Below are 15,821 nucleotides of genomic sequence, written 5' to 3'. Positions count from 1 at the left end.
GACTACCGTAAAGTGATGGGCCTGGGGACTACTGTAAAGTGATGGGCCTGGGGACTACCGTAAAGTGATGGGTCTGGGGACTACCGTAATGTGATGGGCCTGGGGACTACCGTAATGTGATGGGCCTGGGGACTACCGTAATGTGATGGGCCTGGGGACTACCGTAAAGTGATGGCCCTGGGGACTACTGTAATGTGATGGGCCTTGGGACTACGGTAATGTGATGGGCCTGGGGACTACTGTAATGTGATGGGCCTGGGGACTACTGTAATGTGATGGGCCTGGGGACTACTGTAATGTGATGGGCCTGGGGACTACTGTAATGTGATGGGCCTGGGGACTACTGTAATGTGATGGGCCTGGGGACTATCTTAATGTGATGGGCCTGGGGACTACTGTAATGTGATGGCCCTGGGGACTACCGTAATGTGATGGCCCTGGGGACTACCGTAAAGTGATGGCCCTGGGGACTACCGTAAAGTGATGGGCCTGGGGACTACTGTAATGTGATGGCCCTGGTGGCTACCGTAATGTGATGGGCCTGGGGACTACCGTAAAGTGATGGGCCTGGGGACTACTGTAAAGTGATGGGCCTGGGGACTACCGTAATGTGATGGCCCTGGGGACTACCGTAAAGTGATGGCCCTGGGGACTACCGTAAAGTGATGGGCCTGGGGACTACTGTAATGTGATGGCCCTGGTGGCTACCGTAATGTGATGGGCCTGGGGACTACCGTAAAGTGATGGCCCTGGGGACTACCGTAAAGTGATGGGCCTGGGGACTACTGTAATGTGATGGCCCTGGTGGCTACCGTAATGTGATGGGCCTGGGGACTACCGTAAAGTGATGGGCCTGGGGACTACTGTAAAGTGATGGCCCTGGGGACTACCGTAAAGTGATGGGCCTGGGGACTACTGTAATGTGATGGCCCTGGTGGCTACCGTAATGTGATGGGCCTGGGGACTACCGTAAAGTGATGGGCCTGGGGACTACTGTAAAGTGATGGGCCTGGGGACTACCGTAAAGTGATGGGTCTGGGGACTACCGTAATGTGATGGGCCTGGGGACTACCGTAATGTGATGGGCCTGGGGACTACCGTAATGTGATGGGCCTGGGGACTACTGTAATGTGATGAGCCTAAAAGTAACACCCGACACCTGCTAAATGCGGGTGGGTTTTGGCATTGTGGGTAAGATGTCTATTTCACCAGCCACGTTGGCGGGTGGTCAGGGCTCCACAGTGCGAGCATTTCTTTCGTATTTGTGAATAAGAATAGTCAAGTATGATCACATTTATAGTAAAATAAATGCTGCAGTAGCTGTTTTCAAAGTATTTCTGCCGTTTTGTTTCATAGCTGGTAAATTATTCACACAAAGTCAAAGAAATGCGAATCCTGTATAGGCTATTCCACATCACGCTGCCACATTGCCTGGCTAGGGGCTGTGCGCATGTCAAATAGCTTTTTTCTGTTTGTTTTGTGTGGTGTAATTATTTTTTTTTCGCTGGTGAAACAAATCCGAGTTTCTGGCAGATTTTTTAATCTACCTGCCACGGTGGCTGGTGGACAAAAAAAGTAAAATGTATGCCCTGGTGACAGGTGAAATGAAGAACACAATGTTCTTTATCTCTTAACGTATGGCACAATTGGACTGCAGGTATTTACTTAAAAAGTAGCAAAAAATATTCAAATGTATTTAAAAAATTGTCAAATAAATAGTTTCAACGGTATTGAAAAACCATCCCGTTGCTATTTCCAAATACCCCGGTATATACGGTATACCGCCCAGGCCTAGTCTTTTTGACAAATCAGAAGTTTCAGAAATAATGTACTCTTGGTATAAATGCTTGCCAATAACCAACTATACGTTTGGATTAATATGCATTAAGTGTGCTGCTTCCTTATGCTATATGTCATAAGCAGAGAACAATTATTTCATTAAAATGTTCCTACGTGATTCAAATAAACGATACCAACATTGTCCCATCGAGTGATTTTTAAGGGATGTCATATCAAGACCTAAAACACCCTGTTTCCTGATATGACACTGCTTTCTCCAACTCTTCCATAACTACTGTAGCTTGATATCTAGGTAAGATTGTGTGACTGTAATCCCTGATGTTGGATTGTGTCCACTAGCCTGAGTGTCAGTCTGCTTGTGCCGTAATGCCAGCAATGTTTGGCATGACGAAGAGTGAAGGATTTGGGATGATGGCAAATAGACTGGCACTCAGGCTAGTGTACACAATCCTACCTACACAGAAAGCTATTTATACAGAGTCATGGTGGAGTCTGGTCATAAACTGATGTGAGATGACTGACACGGTTTTCAAAACGTCCATTTTCAGCCACGGATTCGTTACGCTGGTCACTCAAGAGGAGCCCAGAGGACTGGTATAGAGATGAAGGTAATGCATTCCTCTACTCTACACATGATTTTATATGGTTATTTTTAACTCATTTACTGTGGAGAAGCAACTTGCCATGTCTTCACAGATTATTTTCATGTCTGAAAAGACCTTTGTTGTATTTGTGAAGTTTATGCATTGGCAGTAATTCATGAAGTAAAAGCCTTTTACCACTGTAGACTAATGTTGGCTGAAATTCAGGAAATATGAGATTTTCTGGAAGTTTTGTAACTTTTTAACCAGTAGGTCTGAAAGAAGTGTCAAGAGCCAAAAAGGGTCCCCGATAATGGTGCTCAACGTCATCACGTAATTGAGCCCCTGCAGCTGTGCAGAATGACAGTAAAAAAAAGCTCGATCCCGCCTCCCACTTTAAGCTACACAATACCCCAAAATGGCAAAGCAGAAAAGTGTTTATGTTTGCAAATCTAAAAAAAAAAAAAAAAAACGGAAATATCACATTTCCATAAGCATTCAGACCCTTCACTCAGTACTTTGTTGAAGCATCTTTGGCAGCGATTACAGCCTTGAGTCTTCTTGGGTATGACGCTACAAGCTTGGCACACCTGTATTTGGGGAGTTTCTCCCATTCTTCTCTGCAGATCCTCTCAAGATCTGTCGGGTTGGATGGGGAGCGTCACTGCACAGCTATTTCCAGAGCTGTGTTCAAATACTCATACTAACTGCGCTAACCATACTATTTGTGACGTACATTTATAGTATGCTAATTGTCATAGTATGGATATAGTTAGTATGCAAAAAAATGTTGAGGATGTCGGACTAAATTCGCCTAAATATGAAGAATACAAGCATTGGTCACTATTTCCGTGCTTTTAGGACCCATAATACAATGCTTCAGGAAATGGGCGTGGCTTCACAACGGTTTCAGATTTCAAGAAAATGGCAGAAAATATGCAGCTGAAATCCGACAAGAGCAGATACAAATTCACTGCTTTAACTAATTATGTTTTTAAAAAATGGTAAGAAAATGTTGACCAATGCAATAAAGTAATGACTTTTCAAATAACTTACACGTTATGTTGGCTGACAATTTATTAGCTATACGCTATCCTTACGACACGCATAGCATATCATTACAGCAGTATGTACCGGTATGTTAGCTAGCTAGCTAACGTTAGTTGGCTACTAATACATGGAACTTGCCAGTATATGAACTATATGTCATTCTTAGCTTAGCTAAGTGGTACAGTCGTTGTGCGTTCTCAATGGTCATTGTTAATTCTCTCTGGCTATGTTCTCCGATGGTGTGCCAGAGCGCAGAATAACGGATGAACTGACAAACGCTGAACACCGGTTGAATATGGCCAGTGTCAGTAAACGTCGGCCAATAAATAGTTGCCAGCAGCACAGTTACAATCACCAAGGCTCTGGATAACATGAAAACAGCCTAACCAGCTCTGCTAGGGCGAGTACAATGGTCAGAGTGAGCTGTTCTCTCCTTTGTGACCATGCTCACCATTCATATACTCTTTGGGTCAAATAAAAAAAAATACAACTTGTGGGTTAGTAGTATTGAGCTAGCTAGTAATTACATTTCTATTCATCAAGATGGCCAAGCTTTCTGTGGTAGCAACACTTGGTTATAAAGTTGCTTTTCCCTACCGACAACGTGGTTATAAAGTAACACAAACAGCCAACAGGATCAGGGCTTCACCGGGTAAGTGAAAGAGCTAGCGTACCTATCTAGCGTAGCCTAGATACCTAGCTAGCGTACTACCTCTATGCTAACGTTAGCTAGCTAGCGTACTACCTCTATGCTAACGTTAGCTAGCTAGCGTACCACCTCTATGCTAACGTTAGCTAGCTAGCGTACCACCTCTATGCTAACGTTAGCTAGCTAGCGTACCACCTCTATGCTAACGTTAGCTAGCTAGCGTACTACCTCTATGCTAACGTTAGCTAGCTAGCGTACTACCTCTATGCTAACGTTAGCTAGCTAGCGTACTACCTCTATGCTAACGTTAGCTAGCTAGCGTACCACCTCTATGCTAACGTTAGCTAGCTAGCGTACTACCTCTACGCTAACGTTAGCTAGCTCTAGAGCTACCGCATTTGAACTCTTCCATCTAAATAACGCTGATTTTAACGCTAAAGTAACCAAATTAACATGTCTGCCAGCCAGGTCTCTCTCAGGCATCTCCATTTCTATTAGCAAATGGCCGTCACGTGATCGGGTCCTTCTCACAGGCATCACAGCTCCGAAGTAGGCAGCTAGTGAAGGCAGACGCAGCTAGTGAAGGCAGACGCAGCTAGTGAAGGCAGACGCAGCTAGTGAAGGCAGACGCAGCTAGTGAAGGCAGACGCAGCTAGTGAAGGCAGACAACTAGTGAAGGCAGACAACTAGTGAAGGCAGACAACTAGTGAAGGCAGACGCAGCTAGTGAAGGCAGACGCAGCTAGTGAAGGCAGACAACTAGTGAAGGCAGACAACTAGTGAAGGCAGACAACTAGTGAAGGCAGACAACTAGTGAAGGCAGACAACTAGTGAAGGCAGACGCAGCTAGTGAAGGCAGACGCAGCTAGTGAAGGCAGACGCAGCTAGTGAAGGCAGACGCAGCTAGTGAAGGCAGACGCAGCTAGTGACGCAGCTAGTGAAGGCAGACGCAGCTAGTGAAGGCAGACGCATCTGTTTATTTCTACCTGGCAGAATACGGGAACTAGAGTTTGTTTGTACTGTTGATAACATAGCCCAGTTTGTCACCGGTATGGGCTAGTAGATATCCTAAAGCTAGCCAGTAATGGCGGCAAGCTAAAACCGGGGAAAGAGGGAGGAGAGAATTCACTTTGTTTCGTCTGTTGCTTGATAATGTTCATTCAAATATATTTTTCCACATGTAATTGAAGAAATTAGATATGTATTCTATAAAGATTGTAGTTGTGTCTATGTTGTGAATATTGTATAAACATCTTCACTGCCGTTTTTCCTAAAACGTGAAGCACAACTTGGTGCGCATCAAAATTACAATCTTGCGTTTGGGACTTTCCGGCAGTCTTCGTTGTTTTTATATAAATTGTACAATTGTAAACTAATTTAATTATTTTAATTAGAGCCCATGTACTGTATATTAGTTAACATACAGCACCAACTACAGTGCCTTCAGAAAGTATTCATACCCCTTGAATTATTCCACATTTTGTTGTGTTACAGCCTGAATTCAAAATTCATTAAATATATTTTTTTCTCACCCTTCTACACACTACTCCATAATGACAAAATGAATTTGTTTAAAAATTCACACCCCTGAGTCAATACATGTTAGATTCACATTTGGTAGCGATTACAGCTGTGTCTTTCTGGGCAAGAGCTTTGCACACCTGGATTGTAGAATATTTAGCTATGTATTATTTTCAGAATTCTAAAAGCCAATTTAAATCAAAACTGTAACTAGGCCACTCAGGAACATTCAATGTTGTCTTGGTAAGCAACTCCAGTCTACACTATATATACAGAAGTATGTGGACACCCCTTCAAATTAGTAGATTTGGCTATTTTAACCACACTCCGTTGCTGACAGGTGTATAAAATCGAGCACACACCGCCATGCAATCTCCGTAGACAAACATTGGCAGTAGAATGGCCCGTACTGAAGAGCTCAGTGGCTTCCAACGTGGCACCGTCATAGGATGCCACCTTTCCAACAAGTCAGTCATGTCAACCCATCGCTGGTTGTTCTAGTAGTAGCTGGGTTTGACATGCAGGTAAATTTGCCAGTGGCACACCGGGGCAGCAGAAAGCTACTGGCCCAAATGGCACACCGGGGCAGCTGAAAGCTACTGGCCCAAGTGGCACACCGGGGCAGCTGAAAGCTACTGGCCCAAATGGCACACCGGGGCAGCTGAAAGCTACTGGCCCAAATGGCACACCGGGGCAGCTGAAAGCTACTGGCCCAAGTGGCACACCGGGGCAGCTGAAAGCTACTGGCCCAAATGGCACACCGGGGCAGCTGAAAGCTACTGGCCCAAGTGGCACACCGGGGCAGCTGAAAGCTACTGGCCCAAATGGCACACCGGGGCAGCTGAAAGCTACTGGCCCAAATGGCACACCGGGGCAGCTGAAAGCTACTGGCCCAAGTGGCACACCGGGGCAGCTGAAAGCTACTGGCCCAAGTGGCACACCGGGGCAGCTGAAAGCTACTGGCCCAAGTGGCACACCGGGGCAGCTGAAAGCTACTGGCCCAAATGGCACACCGGGGCAGCTGAAAGCTACTGGCCCAAGTGGCACACCGGGGCAGCTGAAAGCTACTGGCCCAAATGGCACACCGGGGCAGCTGAAAGCTACTGGCCCAAATGGCACACCGGGGCAGCTGAAAGCTACTGGCCCAAGTGGCACACCGGGGCAGCTGAAAGCTACTGGCCCAAATGGCACACCGGGGCAGCTGAAAGCTACTGGCCCAAGTGGCACACCGGGGCAGCTGAAAGCTACTGGCCCAAATGGCACACCGGGGCAGCTGAAAGCTACTGGCCCAAATGGCACACCGGGGCAGCTGAAAGCTACTGGCCCAAGTGGCACACCGGGGCAGCTGAAAGCTACTGGCCCAAATGAAAAGAATACTGGCCCGGGAAAGCGGGCCTGCAATTTTATCTTAAATTTGCAGGCTCAGCAAGTTGGCGGTGGTCCTCTGTAGCTCAGCTGGTAGAGCACGGCGCTTGTAACGCCAGGGTAGTGGGTTCGATCCCCGGGACCACCCATACACAAAAAAAAAAAAAATGTATGCACGCATGACTGTAAGTCGCTTTGGATAAAAGCGTCTGCTAAAAGGCATATTATTTATTATATTATAAGTTGCCTATAGTCTACAATGACTCACCATCCATACACAAATAATTTCATTTTAACTTGACAATATCATATTTACATTAATTGTTTTGGAGGGGAATAAATATAACCTTTGCGCAATCTCAAAGGGTGTTTATTCTTAGCGAAAAGGGTGTTTATTCTTAGCGAAAAGGGTGTTTATTCTTAGCGAAAAGGGTGTTTATTCTTAGCGATTTTGAGCCTTGTCCTATAAGATCAGTTTTATCTTTTGCTAAATTCCGTTTCACAAAAAACTAAAATCTGAGTTTGAGTAGTTTTTTTGTTTTTACTTTCAAAATCGCACCTTGCTTATGTTAATTAACTGACAATTACCGCGAGACTGGCAGTCTTTTGCATTACTAACTGTCTGACAAAATTTAGTTACTGTCACAGCCCTATCGGTAACCAATATTTTCATAGCTTGATACCGATATCGGATAAAAAAAATGTATGCATGGCTTAGCTACTTTTCTTCTTATTTGAATGATAGACTTACAGTGTATTTCAGGAGAACATTCATTTTTTTTATTTTCATGGAGTCGTTAAATAAATATGCCATACATGCATACTAAGAAATTCCCCGTAAGCAGTGTCAGTTATTTCCCTCCACAGTTGTGCTACTCGTGACGTGTGGAGCCAGATTTTCAAAAAAACTATATCACGACTTGGGTGCAGATGGTCTTGACTGGGTTTAATAAAAGCTGAAAAATAGAAATAACTCCCGCACACATGTTCTACAATGTTGATTTTGGGGTCAGTAACTCTCAGCACCATCAACTACACTGAACAAAAATATAAACGCAACATGTAAAGCGTTGGTCCCATGTTTCATGAGCTGAAATAAAAGATCCCAGAAATGTTCCATATGCACAAAAAGCTTATTTCTCTCAAATGTTCTGCACAAATTTGTTAACATCCCAGTTAGTGAGCATTTCTCCTTTGCCAAGATAATCCATCCACCTGACAGGTGTGGCATATCAAGAAGCTGATTAAACTGCATGATCATTACACAGGTGCACCTTGTGCTGGGGACAATAAAAGGCCACTCTAAAATGTGCAGTTTTGTCACACAACACAATGCCACAGATGACAGTGCTTAATAACTTAAACATGAACTTACTCAAAAAAAACCAGCAGCTCTTTGCTGTATTGTGCAGACACGGTGATCTGAGCTATCTGATTGGTCAGCGGTAGGCCTATAGGTGCAGTTGATTTGCTCTCTGGGTCTGCCGGGTAGGCGGAGTTATACCCTCAGACATGAAATGGTTCCTTCCTGGTGCTAGGGCTGACCGCCAACAGCGCAAAACGAGTAAAAAAAACAAATAGGAATGCAAGTCTTAATCGTTTTTTTTTTTTTTTTTTTACGGAAATGTTTGGAGATTGACCGGTCGGTGAACGCTAGTGTAGCCCGTCTATCAGAAAGAGTAGCGGTATAAAAGTATACTCCTTTTGTCCAGACAGCATCAGATACATGGGCTACATATAGTAAGACAGAGGTTGGATGCTTTCTCCGTTGAGAGAGTTTCAGCCACTTATGAATTGAACAGGGTATGTATTGCTATCGTAGCGCGGGGGGAGCGGTGCAGAATACACAAAGCTGGTAGAAATATATATTTCTGATCAATTCTAAATAAATGATTTAATTGCTACTAAGATTCCATGAAAACGATAGAATGACAAACTAAGTAAATATGTAGACTAGGAACTAGGAACCTTCTATTGGTGGGGTCTTCCCCGTCTTCTCACGCTCTCTCTGGCGGTGACACCAATCAGGAAGAACGTGTTTGCAGAGGCCCATCGTTCTGAGGCTTGGCCACTTTGAGCAGTCCGACCTTTAATAAGAACAGCCACAGACAGCAACCCCTGGTAAAGTTTTCTAAAACGGCTGTCCTCGAAACAGTTTATAGACTTTGGGCCTCACGTACGACGCACTTGAACTCGCCCTACTGTCCGAGTGTTTTTTTTAGCTTACAGAAACGTGTACCACCTTTTCTTGCGTGTGCAGACAAACTGATCCACCACATGAACCTTATCATAAGACCAGCTAGGATCTAGGATCCAAATTCACAGCGTGTCTGCCTGGACGTTCATAAAACTCCACGGACCCCGTCTTGCGCAGTGGAACCCATAATGATATGTGACCACTTGGTTACGCTACGGTCCTTTCAGCACCACGATCCGAAGGGCGCTCAAATAGCTTAAAATAATCCTCCTCAAGTTCTGTTTCCTACGCCTCATCTGTTAATTATTTTGCTCATTTACACCCCCCAGTATCTCTACTTGCACATCATCTCTTGCACATCTATCATTCCAGTGTTAATATTAAATTGTAATTATTTTGCACTATAGCCTATTTATTGCCTTACCTCCATAACTTACTACATTTGAACACACTGTATATATATTTTCTGTTGTATTTTTGACTTTATGTTTTGTTTTACCCCATATGTAACTCTGTGTTGTTTTTATTGCACTGCTTTGCTTTATCTTGGCCAGGTCCCAGTTGTAAATGAGAACTTGATCTCAACTGGCTTACCTGGTTAAATAAAGGTGAAATAAAAAACAAAATACAATTATTATTATTATTATTACTACAAATAGAAGATTATCACGTCTCACGATGGTGCTTGTTTAGTAAAGTTAGATCAGAGCTGAATCAATGATTCATTAGTATTCTACATGACAGAACTGAATATAATAGCATAAACTCTGGTAGGTCCATGGTACATCAAAAAATCACTCATTTCTTATCTGAAGCTGAAACGTTTTTTTCCTCATGCGTTCAAAACTCAACAGCGCGCTCCACAAAACAGTATTTCAAGAAGATCTAAATTCCCATGAAACTGATTGGCATGCAGACACAGTTTGGACGTCATCCCCGGTAAAACGTAAAGAATTGTCATTCACAATTGACAGTGATGGGCGATTTTTGAAATTAGGTATGCTTAACTTGGTCAAAAAATGTTATGGACTATGTTTGGCCACAGGCAGACCATTGCAATTGGAGGATGAATTTTATGCATAGGCCTGTTCTACAATGGTATTCAATAGGCTACATCTGTCAGTACAAAAATGTAATAAAAAAAGAAAATAGCACTACACCACTGAAGGGGAAGTTGGCGAGTGAACGGTGCACTTTTCGTATGCTGGGATTATTTCGTATGCTGGGATTATTTCGTATGCTGGGATTATTTTGGACGAACGTGCAAAGATAAACAAATCACTTTAAGAAGTAGGTTGACAATAAGACGACAACATCATGACTGGATGTGTTCATGCCACATTAAAATTAAATTAAATTAGGTCTCATGCCCCCCCCCCCCTATAGAAATGAAATACCTCTCCAACTGAGTCGTTCTGGCGCCGGCCCTGGCCAATGCTACATACAGTAGGAAAAACAAATCTTGGGAGTCGAATATCTATATAAATTACATCATGGGAGTTAAATATCCATATAAATTAAATCTTGGAAGTGAAATGGCCATATTAATTACATCTTGGGAGACAAATATATAATATTGTCAAAAAATAATATTGTGATATGTAACTGTATACATTCCCCCCCATCACTAGAATCGATGCGCTGTCATGTAAGAGTGGTATTGTGACATGCAGGGCAGCTGTTAGCTGGTTTCACTGTATTCCTGACTGCTATACAGGCTAACAAGGGTCCTGATGCCAGACGGACAGACTGCTATACAGACTAACAAGGGTCCTGAGGCCAGACTGCCAGACTGCTATACAGACTAACAAGGGTCCTGAGGCCAGACTGACAGACTGCTATACAGACTAACAAGGGTCCTGAGGCCAGACTGACAGACTGCTATACAGACTAACAAGGGTCCTGAGGCCAGACGGACAGACTGCTATACAGGCTAACAAGGGTCCTGAGGCCAGACTGACAGACTGCTATACAGACTAACAAGGGTCCTGAGGCCAGACTGACAAACTGCTAACAAGGGTCCTGAGGCCAGACTGACAAACTGCTAACAAGGGTCCTGAGGCCAGACTGACAGACTGCTATACAGACTAACAAGGGTCCTGAGGCCAGACTGACAGACTGCTATACAGACTAACAAGGGTCCTGAGGCCAGACTGACAGACTGCTATACAGACTAACAAGGGTCCTGAGGCCAGACTGACAGACTGCTATGCAGACTAACAAGGGTCCTGAGGCCAGACTGACAGACTGCTATACAGGCTAACAAGGGTCCTGAGGCCAGACTGACAGACTGCTATACAGACTAACAAGGGTCCTGAGGCCAGACTGACAGACTGCTATACAGACTAACAAGGGTCCTGAGGCCAGACTGCCAGACTGCTATACAGACTAACAAGGGTCCTGAGGCCAGACTGCCAGACTGCTATACAGACTAACAAGGGTCCTGAGGCCAGACTGACAGACTGCTATACAGACTAACAAGGGTCCTGAGGCCAGACTGACAGACTGCTATACAGACTAACAAGGGTCCTGAGGCCAGACTGACAGACTGCTATACAGGCTAACAAGGGTCCTGAGGCCAGACTGCCAGACTGCTATACAGACTAACAAGGGTCCTGAGGCCAGACTGACAGACTGCTAACAAGGGTCCTGAGGCCAGACTGACAGACTGCTATACAGACTAACAAGGGTCCTGAGGCCAGACTGACAGACTGCTATACAGACTAACAAGGGTCCTGAGGCCAGACTGACAGACTGCTATACAGACTAACAAGGGTCCTGAGGCCAGACTGACAGACTGCTATACAGGCTAACAAGGGTCCTGAGGCCAGACTGACAGACTGCTATACAGACTAACAAGGGTCCTGAGGCCAGACTGACAGACTGCTATACAGGCTAACAAGGGTCCTGAGGCCAGACGGACAGACTGCTATACAGACTAACAAGGGTCCTGAGGCCAGACTGACAGACTGCTATACAGGCTAACAAGGGTCCTGAGGCCAGACTGACAGACTGCTATACAGACTAACAAGGGTCCTGAGGCCAGACTGACAGACTGCTATACAGGCTAACAAGGGTCCTGAGGCCAGACTGACAGACTGCTATACAGACTAACAAGGGTCCTGAGGCCAGACTGACAGACTGCTAACAAGGGTCCTGAGGCCAGACTGACAAACTGCTATACAGACTAACAAGGGTCCTGAGGCCAGACTGACAGACTGCTATACAGGCTAACAAGGGTCCTGAGGCCAGACGGATAGACTGCTATACAGACTAACAAGGGTCCTGAGGCCAGACTGACAGACTGCTATACAGACTAACAAGGGTCCTGAGGCCAGACTGACAGACTGCTAACAAGGGTCCTGAGGCCAGACTGACAGACTGCTAACAAGGGTCCTGAGGCCAGACTGACAGACTGCTATACAGACTAACAAGGGTCCTGAGGCCAGACTGACAGACTGCTATACAGACTAACAAGGGTCCTGAGGCCAGACTGACAGACTGCTATACAGACTAACAAGGTGTTGATCTGAGAGGTGGAGTAGTGTAGGGTTGGGCGATGTCAACCTGTGTCCTATCGTGATTATGTACTCATAAAACATCATGATATAATTGGCATCGCCGTTGGGCCGTAGCGCGAAATCACATGCTACGAATCATGAGGAACGATGATGTTGTTGAAAGACTGGGCAGAGGCTTAAGTGCAGGCAAATCTTTTGTAATATTCCTTGTGGCGGACCTTCAGAATGGAACAGGTTTGTGTGTGGCACATGCCATGATGGAGCAAAGTGCCAGTCAAACAGAATGTCTTACCGTAGTGAGTTACAGTGCATTCAGAAAGTATTCAGACCCCATGACTTTCTCCACATTTTGTTACGTTACAGCCTTATTCTAAAATGGATTAAATAGTTGTTTCTCATTATCTACAAACAATACCCGTAATGACAAAACAAAAACACGTTTTTAGAATATTTTGCTAATTTATAAAAAATAAATAACATATCAAATTTACATAAGTATTCAGACCCTTTACTCAGTACTATGTTGAAGCACCTTTGGTAGCAATTACAGCCTCGAGTCTTCTTGGGTATGACCAGTGGCGGCTCCTGAAAAAATTCTCAGGAGGGGCAATTTTTCTGATGATTTAGGTGACCTACACACATTTTAAAAAAGATATGTCCAGCAACAACATGAAGACAGGGGCAGCATATAAGTCAATACCAGAAGCATTTATTGACTGATCTGGGGAGATGGATTCCAGTTTCTGTGACAGATTATAAATAATCTCTGATGCCTTTGTTATATTAGCTTTTGGTTGAATGTACTGTCGTAGTAAATATATAATGTTATAGCTTGGTCTGACTAAAATCTTGTGCATGACCCATTTTGTGTTGGGCGTTTGTTTTCAATCAATGCTGTTCCTATCCTATAACAATGGACAAAAGAGTCCTATCTTGTCAGCCTTGTCAGCAGGTGGCCAAGGACAACACCCACGCCATAGGTCTCTCAGTTCTTCCAACTCACGAGTTCTTGCTCTGAGGACACACACACACACACACACACACACACACACACACACACACACACACACACACACACACATCATCACTGATAACACACACACACACACATCATCACTGTTAAACACACACACACACACACACACAAAAATCCCCTCTCTTTAGGCTGAACATTTGAAGACAGAGAACCCGACTCAGAGCCAATGCAACAGTGGAGGGGACATCGCCCAACTCATCAGGACCAATCAGAAGATCAGAACTACTAGATTCAACCTACATCATTTATTGTATAAAATGTCTGCACACAATGTTTTCGGGGCTCTCTTCAGATAGCTCCCTAAGAGTTTGACGAACGAGTCCGTGCACGCGATTCCAGATATCTTTACCTCTGAATAAACTGCCTTTATTATACCATATCCACCCTGTCCAAAGTCTCTACTTGGTCTCAGTTCTCCAGTAAACTTGTGATTATCAACAGTACACAACGGTAACAAACAATTGGGGGAACTCACGGGGCAGATAGTAAGGTCGCAGTGACACAGAAAGCAGTTCAATGTCGGGGGTACAGAGTCGCTCTCTTACCAGGATCGATTTTCCCTGTGACTGTCAGATCGCGGTCCGCTCTGACCAGGGTGAAGCCGGCCGGCTCCACTTCTCTGTCCGGGACTCTGTCATCCAGCCAAGTCTCCCAGCTGTATTGGATTCCGCTGCCAGCAGCGTTTTCATTATTTAGTCCGTTCGTAGCGGGTATGTACACGATCAACAAGATCAGTCCAAAACCCACCACTGGAAATCCATGGTTGGCAGAATGTTTGTAAACTAAGTGTACAAATTAAAAACATAAAATAACGCCACTAAGTGTACAAATTAAAAACATAAGATAACGCCACACTGCAGGTCGCAACAGAGACGCTGCTAGCCGCTATTTTCTTAGTTACGTTCATGGTTACGTCACGTATGACGAAAGCGCGTAAGTGCAAGCCCACAGACACCCATAGAGATTGTATTGAAAGCTTTGAAATTTGAAAAAAATAGATTTTACATGGGAGTCTATGACAGACTTCTGGGCGATTTTCAACATGACTGAAATCGCCCCAAAAACGGGCGGGGCCATTTGAAGCACGACTTTAGCCTGATTTGACATTTAGTGGCAGTCAGATCAGATTAGAACACTGATAACTACTGTTGCCGTGATATAATTGATTAGAAAAAAAATCCCTTCCTTTTCCCGTTTGGCAGTGCGTCGCCCATATCGCCCTATTGAACACACCGCCCCTGGGTATGACGCTACAAGCTTGGCACACCTGTATTTGGGGAGTTTCTCCCATTCTTCTCTGCAGATCCTGTCAAGCTCTGTCAGGTTGGATGGGGAGCGTCGCTGCACAGCTATTTTCAGGTCTCTCCAGAGATGTTCGATCGGGTTTAAGTCAGGGCTCTGGCTGGGCCACTCAAGGACATTCAGAGACTTGTCCAGAAGCCACTCCTGCATTGTCTTGGCTGTGTGCTTAGGGTCGTTGTCCTGTTGGAAGGTGAACCTTCGCCCCAGTCTGAGGTCCTGAGTGCTCTGGAGCAGGTTTTCATCAAGGAGCTCTCTGTACTTTGCTCCGTTCATCTTTCCCTCGATCCTGACTAGTCTCCCAGTCCCTGCTGCTGAAAAACACCCCCACAGCATGATGCTACCACCACCATGCATCACTGTTGGGATGGTGCCAGGTTTCCTCCAGACGTGATGCTTGGCATTCAGGTCAAAGAGTTTAATCTTGGTTTCATCAGACCAGAGAATATTTTGTTTCTCATGGTCTGAGAGTCCTTTAGGTTTCTTTTGGTAAACTCCAAGTGGGCTGTCATGTGCCTTTTACTGAGGAGTGGCTTCCGTCTGGCCACTCTACCATAAAGGCCTGATTGGTGGAGTGCTGCAGAGATGGTTGTCCTTCTGGAAGGTTCTCCCATCTCCACAGAGGAACTCTGGAGCTCTGTCAGAGTGACCATCGGGTTCTTCGTCACCTCCCTGATCAAGGCACTTCTTCCCCGATTGCTCAGTTTGGCCGGGCGGCCAGCTCTCGGAAGAGTCTTGGTGGTTCCAAACGTATTCAATTTAAGAATGATGGAGGCCACTGTGTTCTTGGGGACCTTCGATGC

At 45.0% G+C, this 15,821-nt stretch overlaps 1 protein-coding gene across 1 annotated transcript in view; it reads left to right on the top strand.

Annotated features, from left to right (window-relative positions):
- The window catches only part of LOC311122186 (AT-rich interactive domain-containing protein 4B-like), a gene marked incomplete at its 3' end in the record, with an annotated part of 157,428 nt that overhangs the window by 13,637 nt on the left and 127,970 nt on the right, over positions 1–15,821 (top strand). The window contains exon 2 of the mRNA XM_084196581.1: positions 2,349–2,408. Within this exon, the coding sequence (XP_084052707.1) occupies positions 2,403–2,408 (6 nt within the window). The 5' untranslated portion in view covers positions 2,349–2,402. The remainder of the gene's footprint in view (positions 1–2,348; positions 2,409–15,821) is intronic.

This window comes from Coregonus lavaretus (genome assembly GCF_964263955.1).
Source record: "Coregonus lavaretus genome assembly, contig: HAP1_SCAFFOLD_879, whole genome shotgun sequence".
Classification (NCBI taxonomy): domain Eukaryota; kingdom Metazoa; phylum Chordata; class Actinopteri; order Salmoniformes; family Salmonidae; genus Coregonus; species Coregonus lavaretus.
This window is presented reverse-complemented; position numbering and strand designations above follow the sequence as displayed.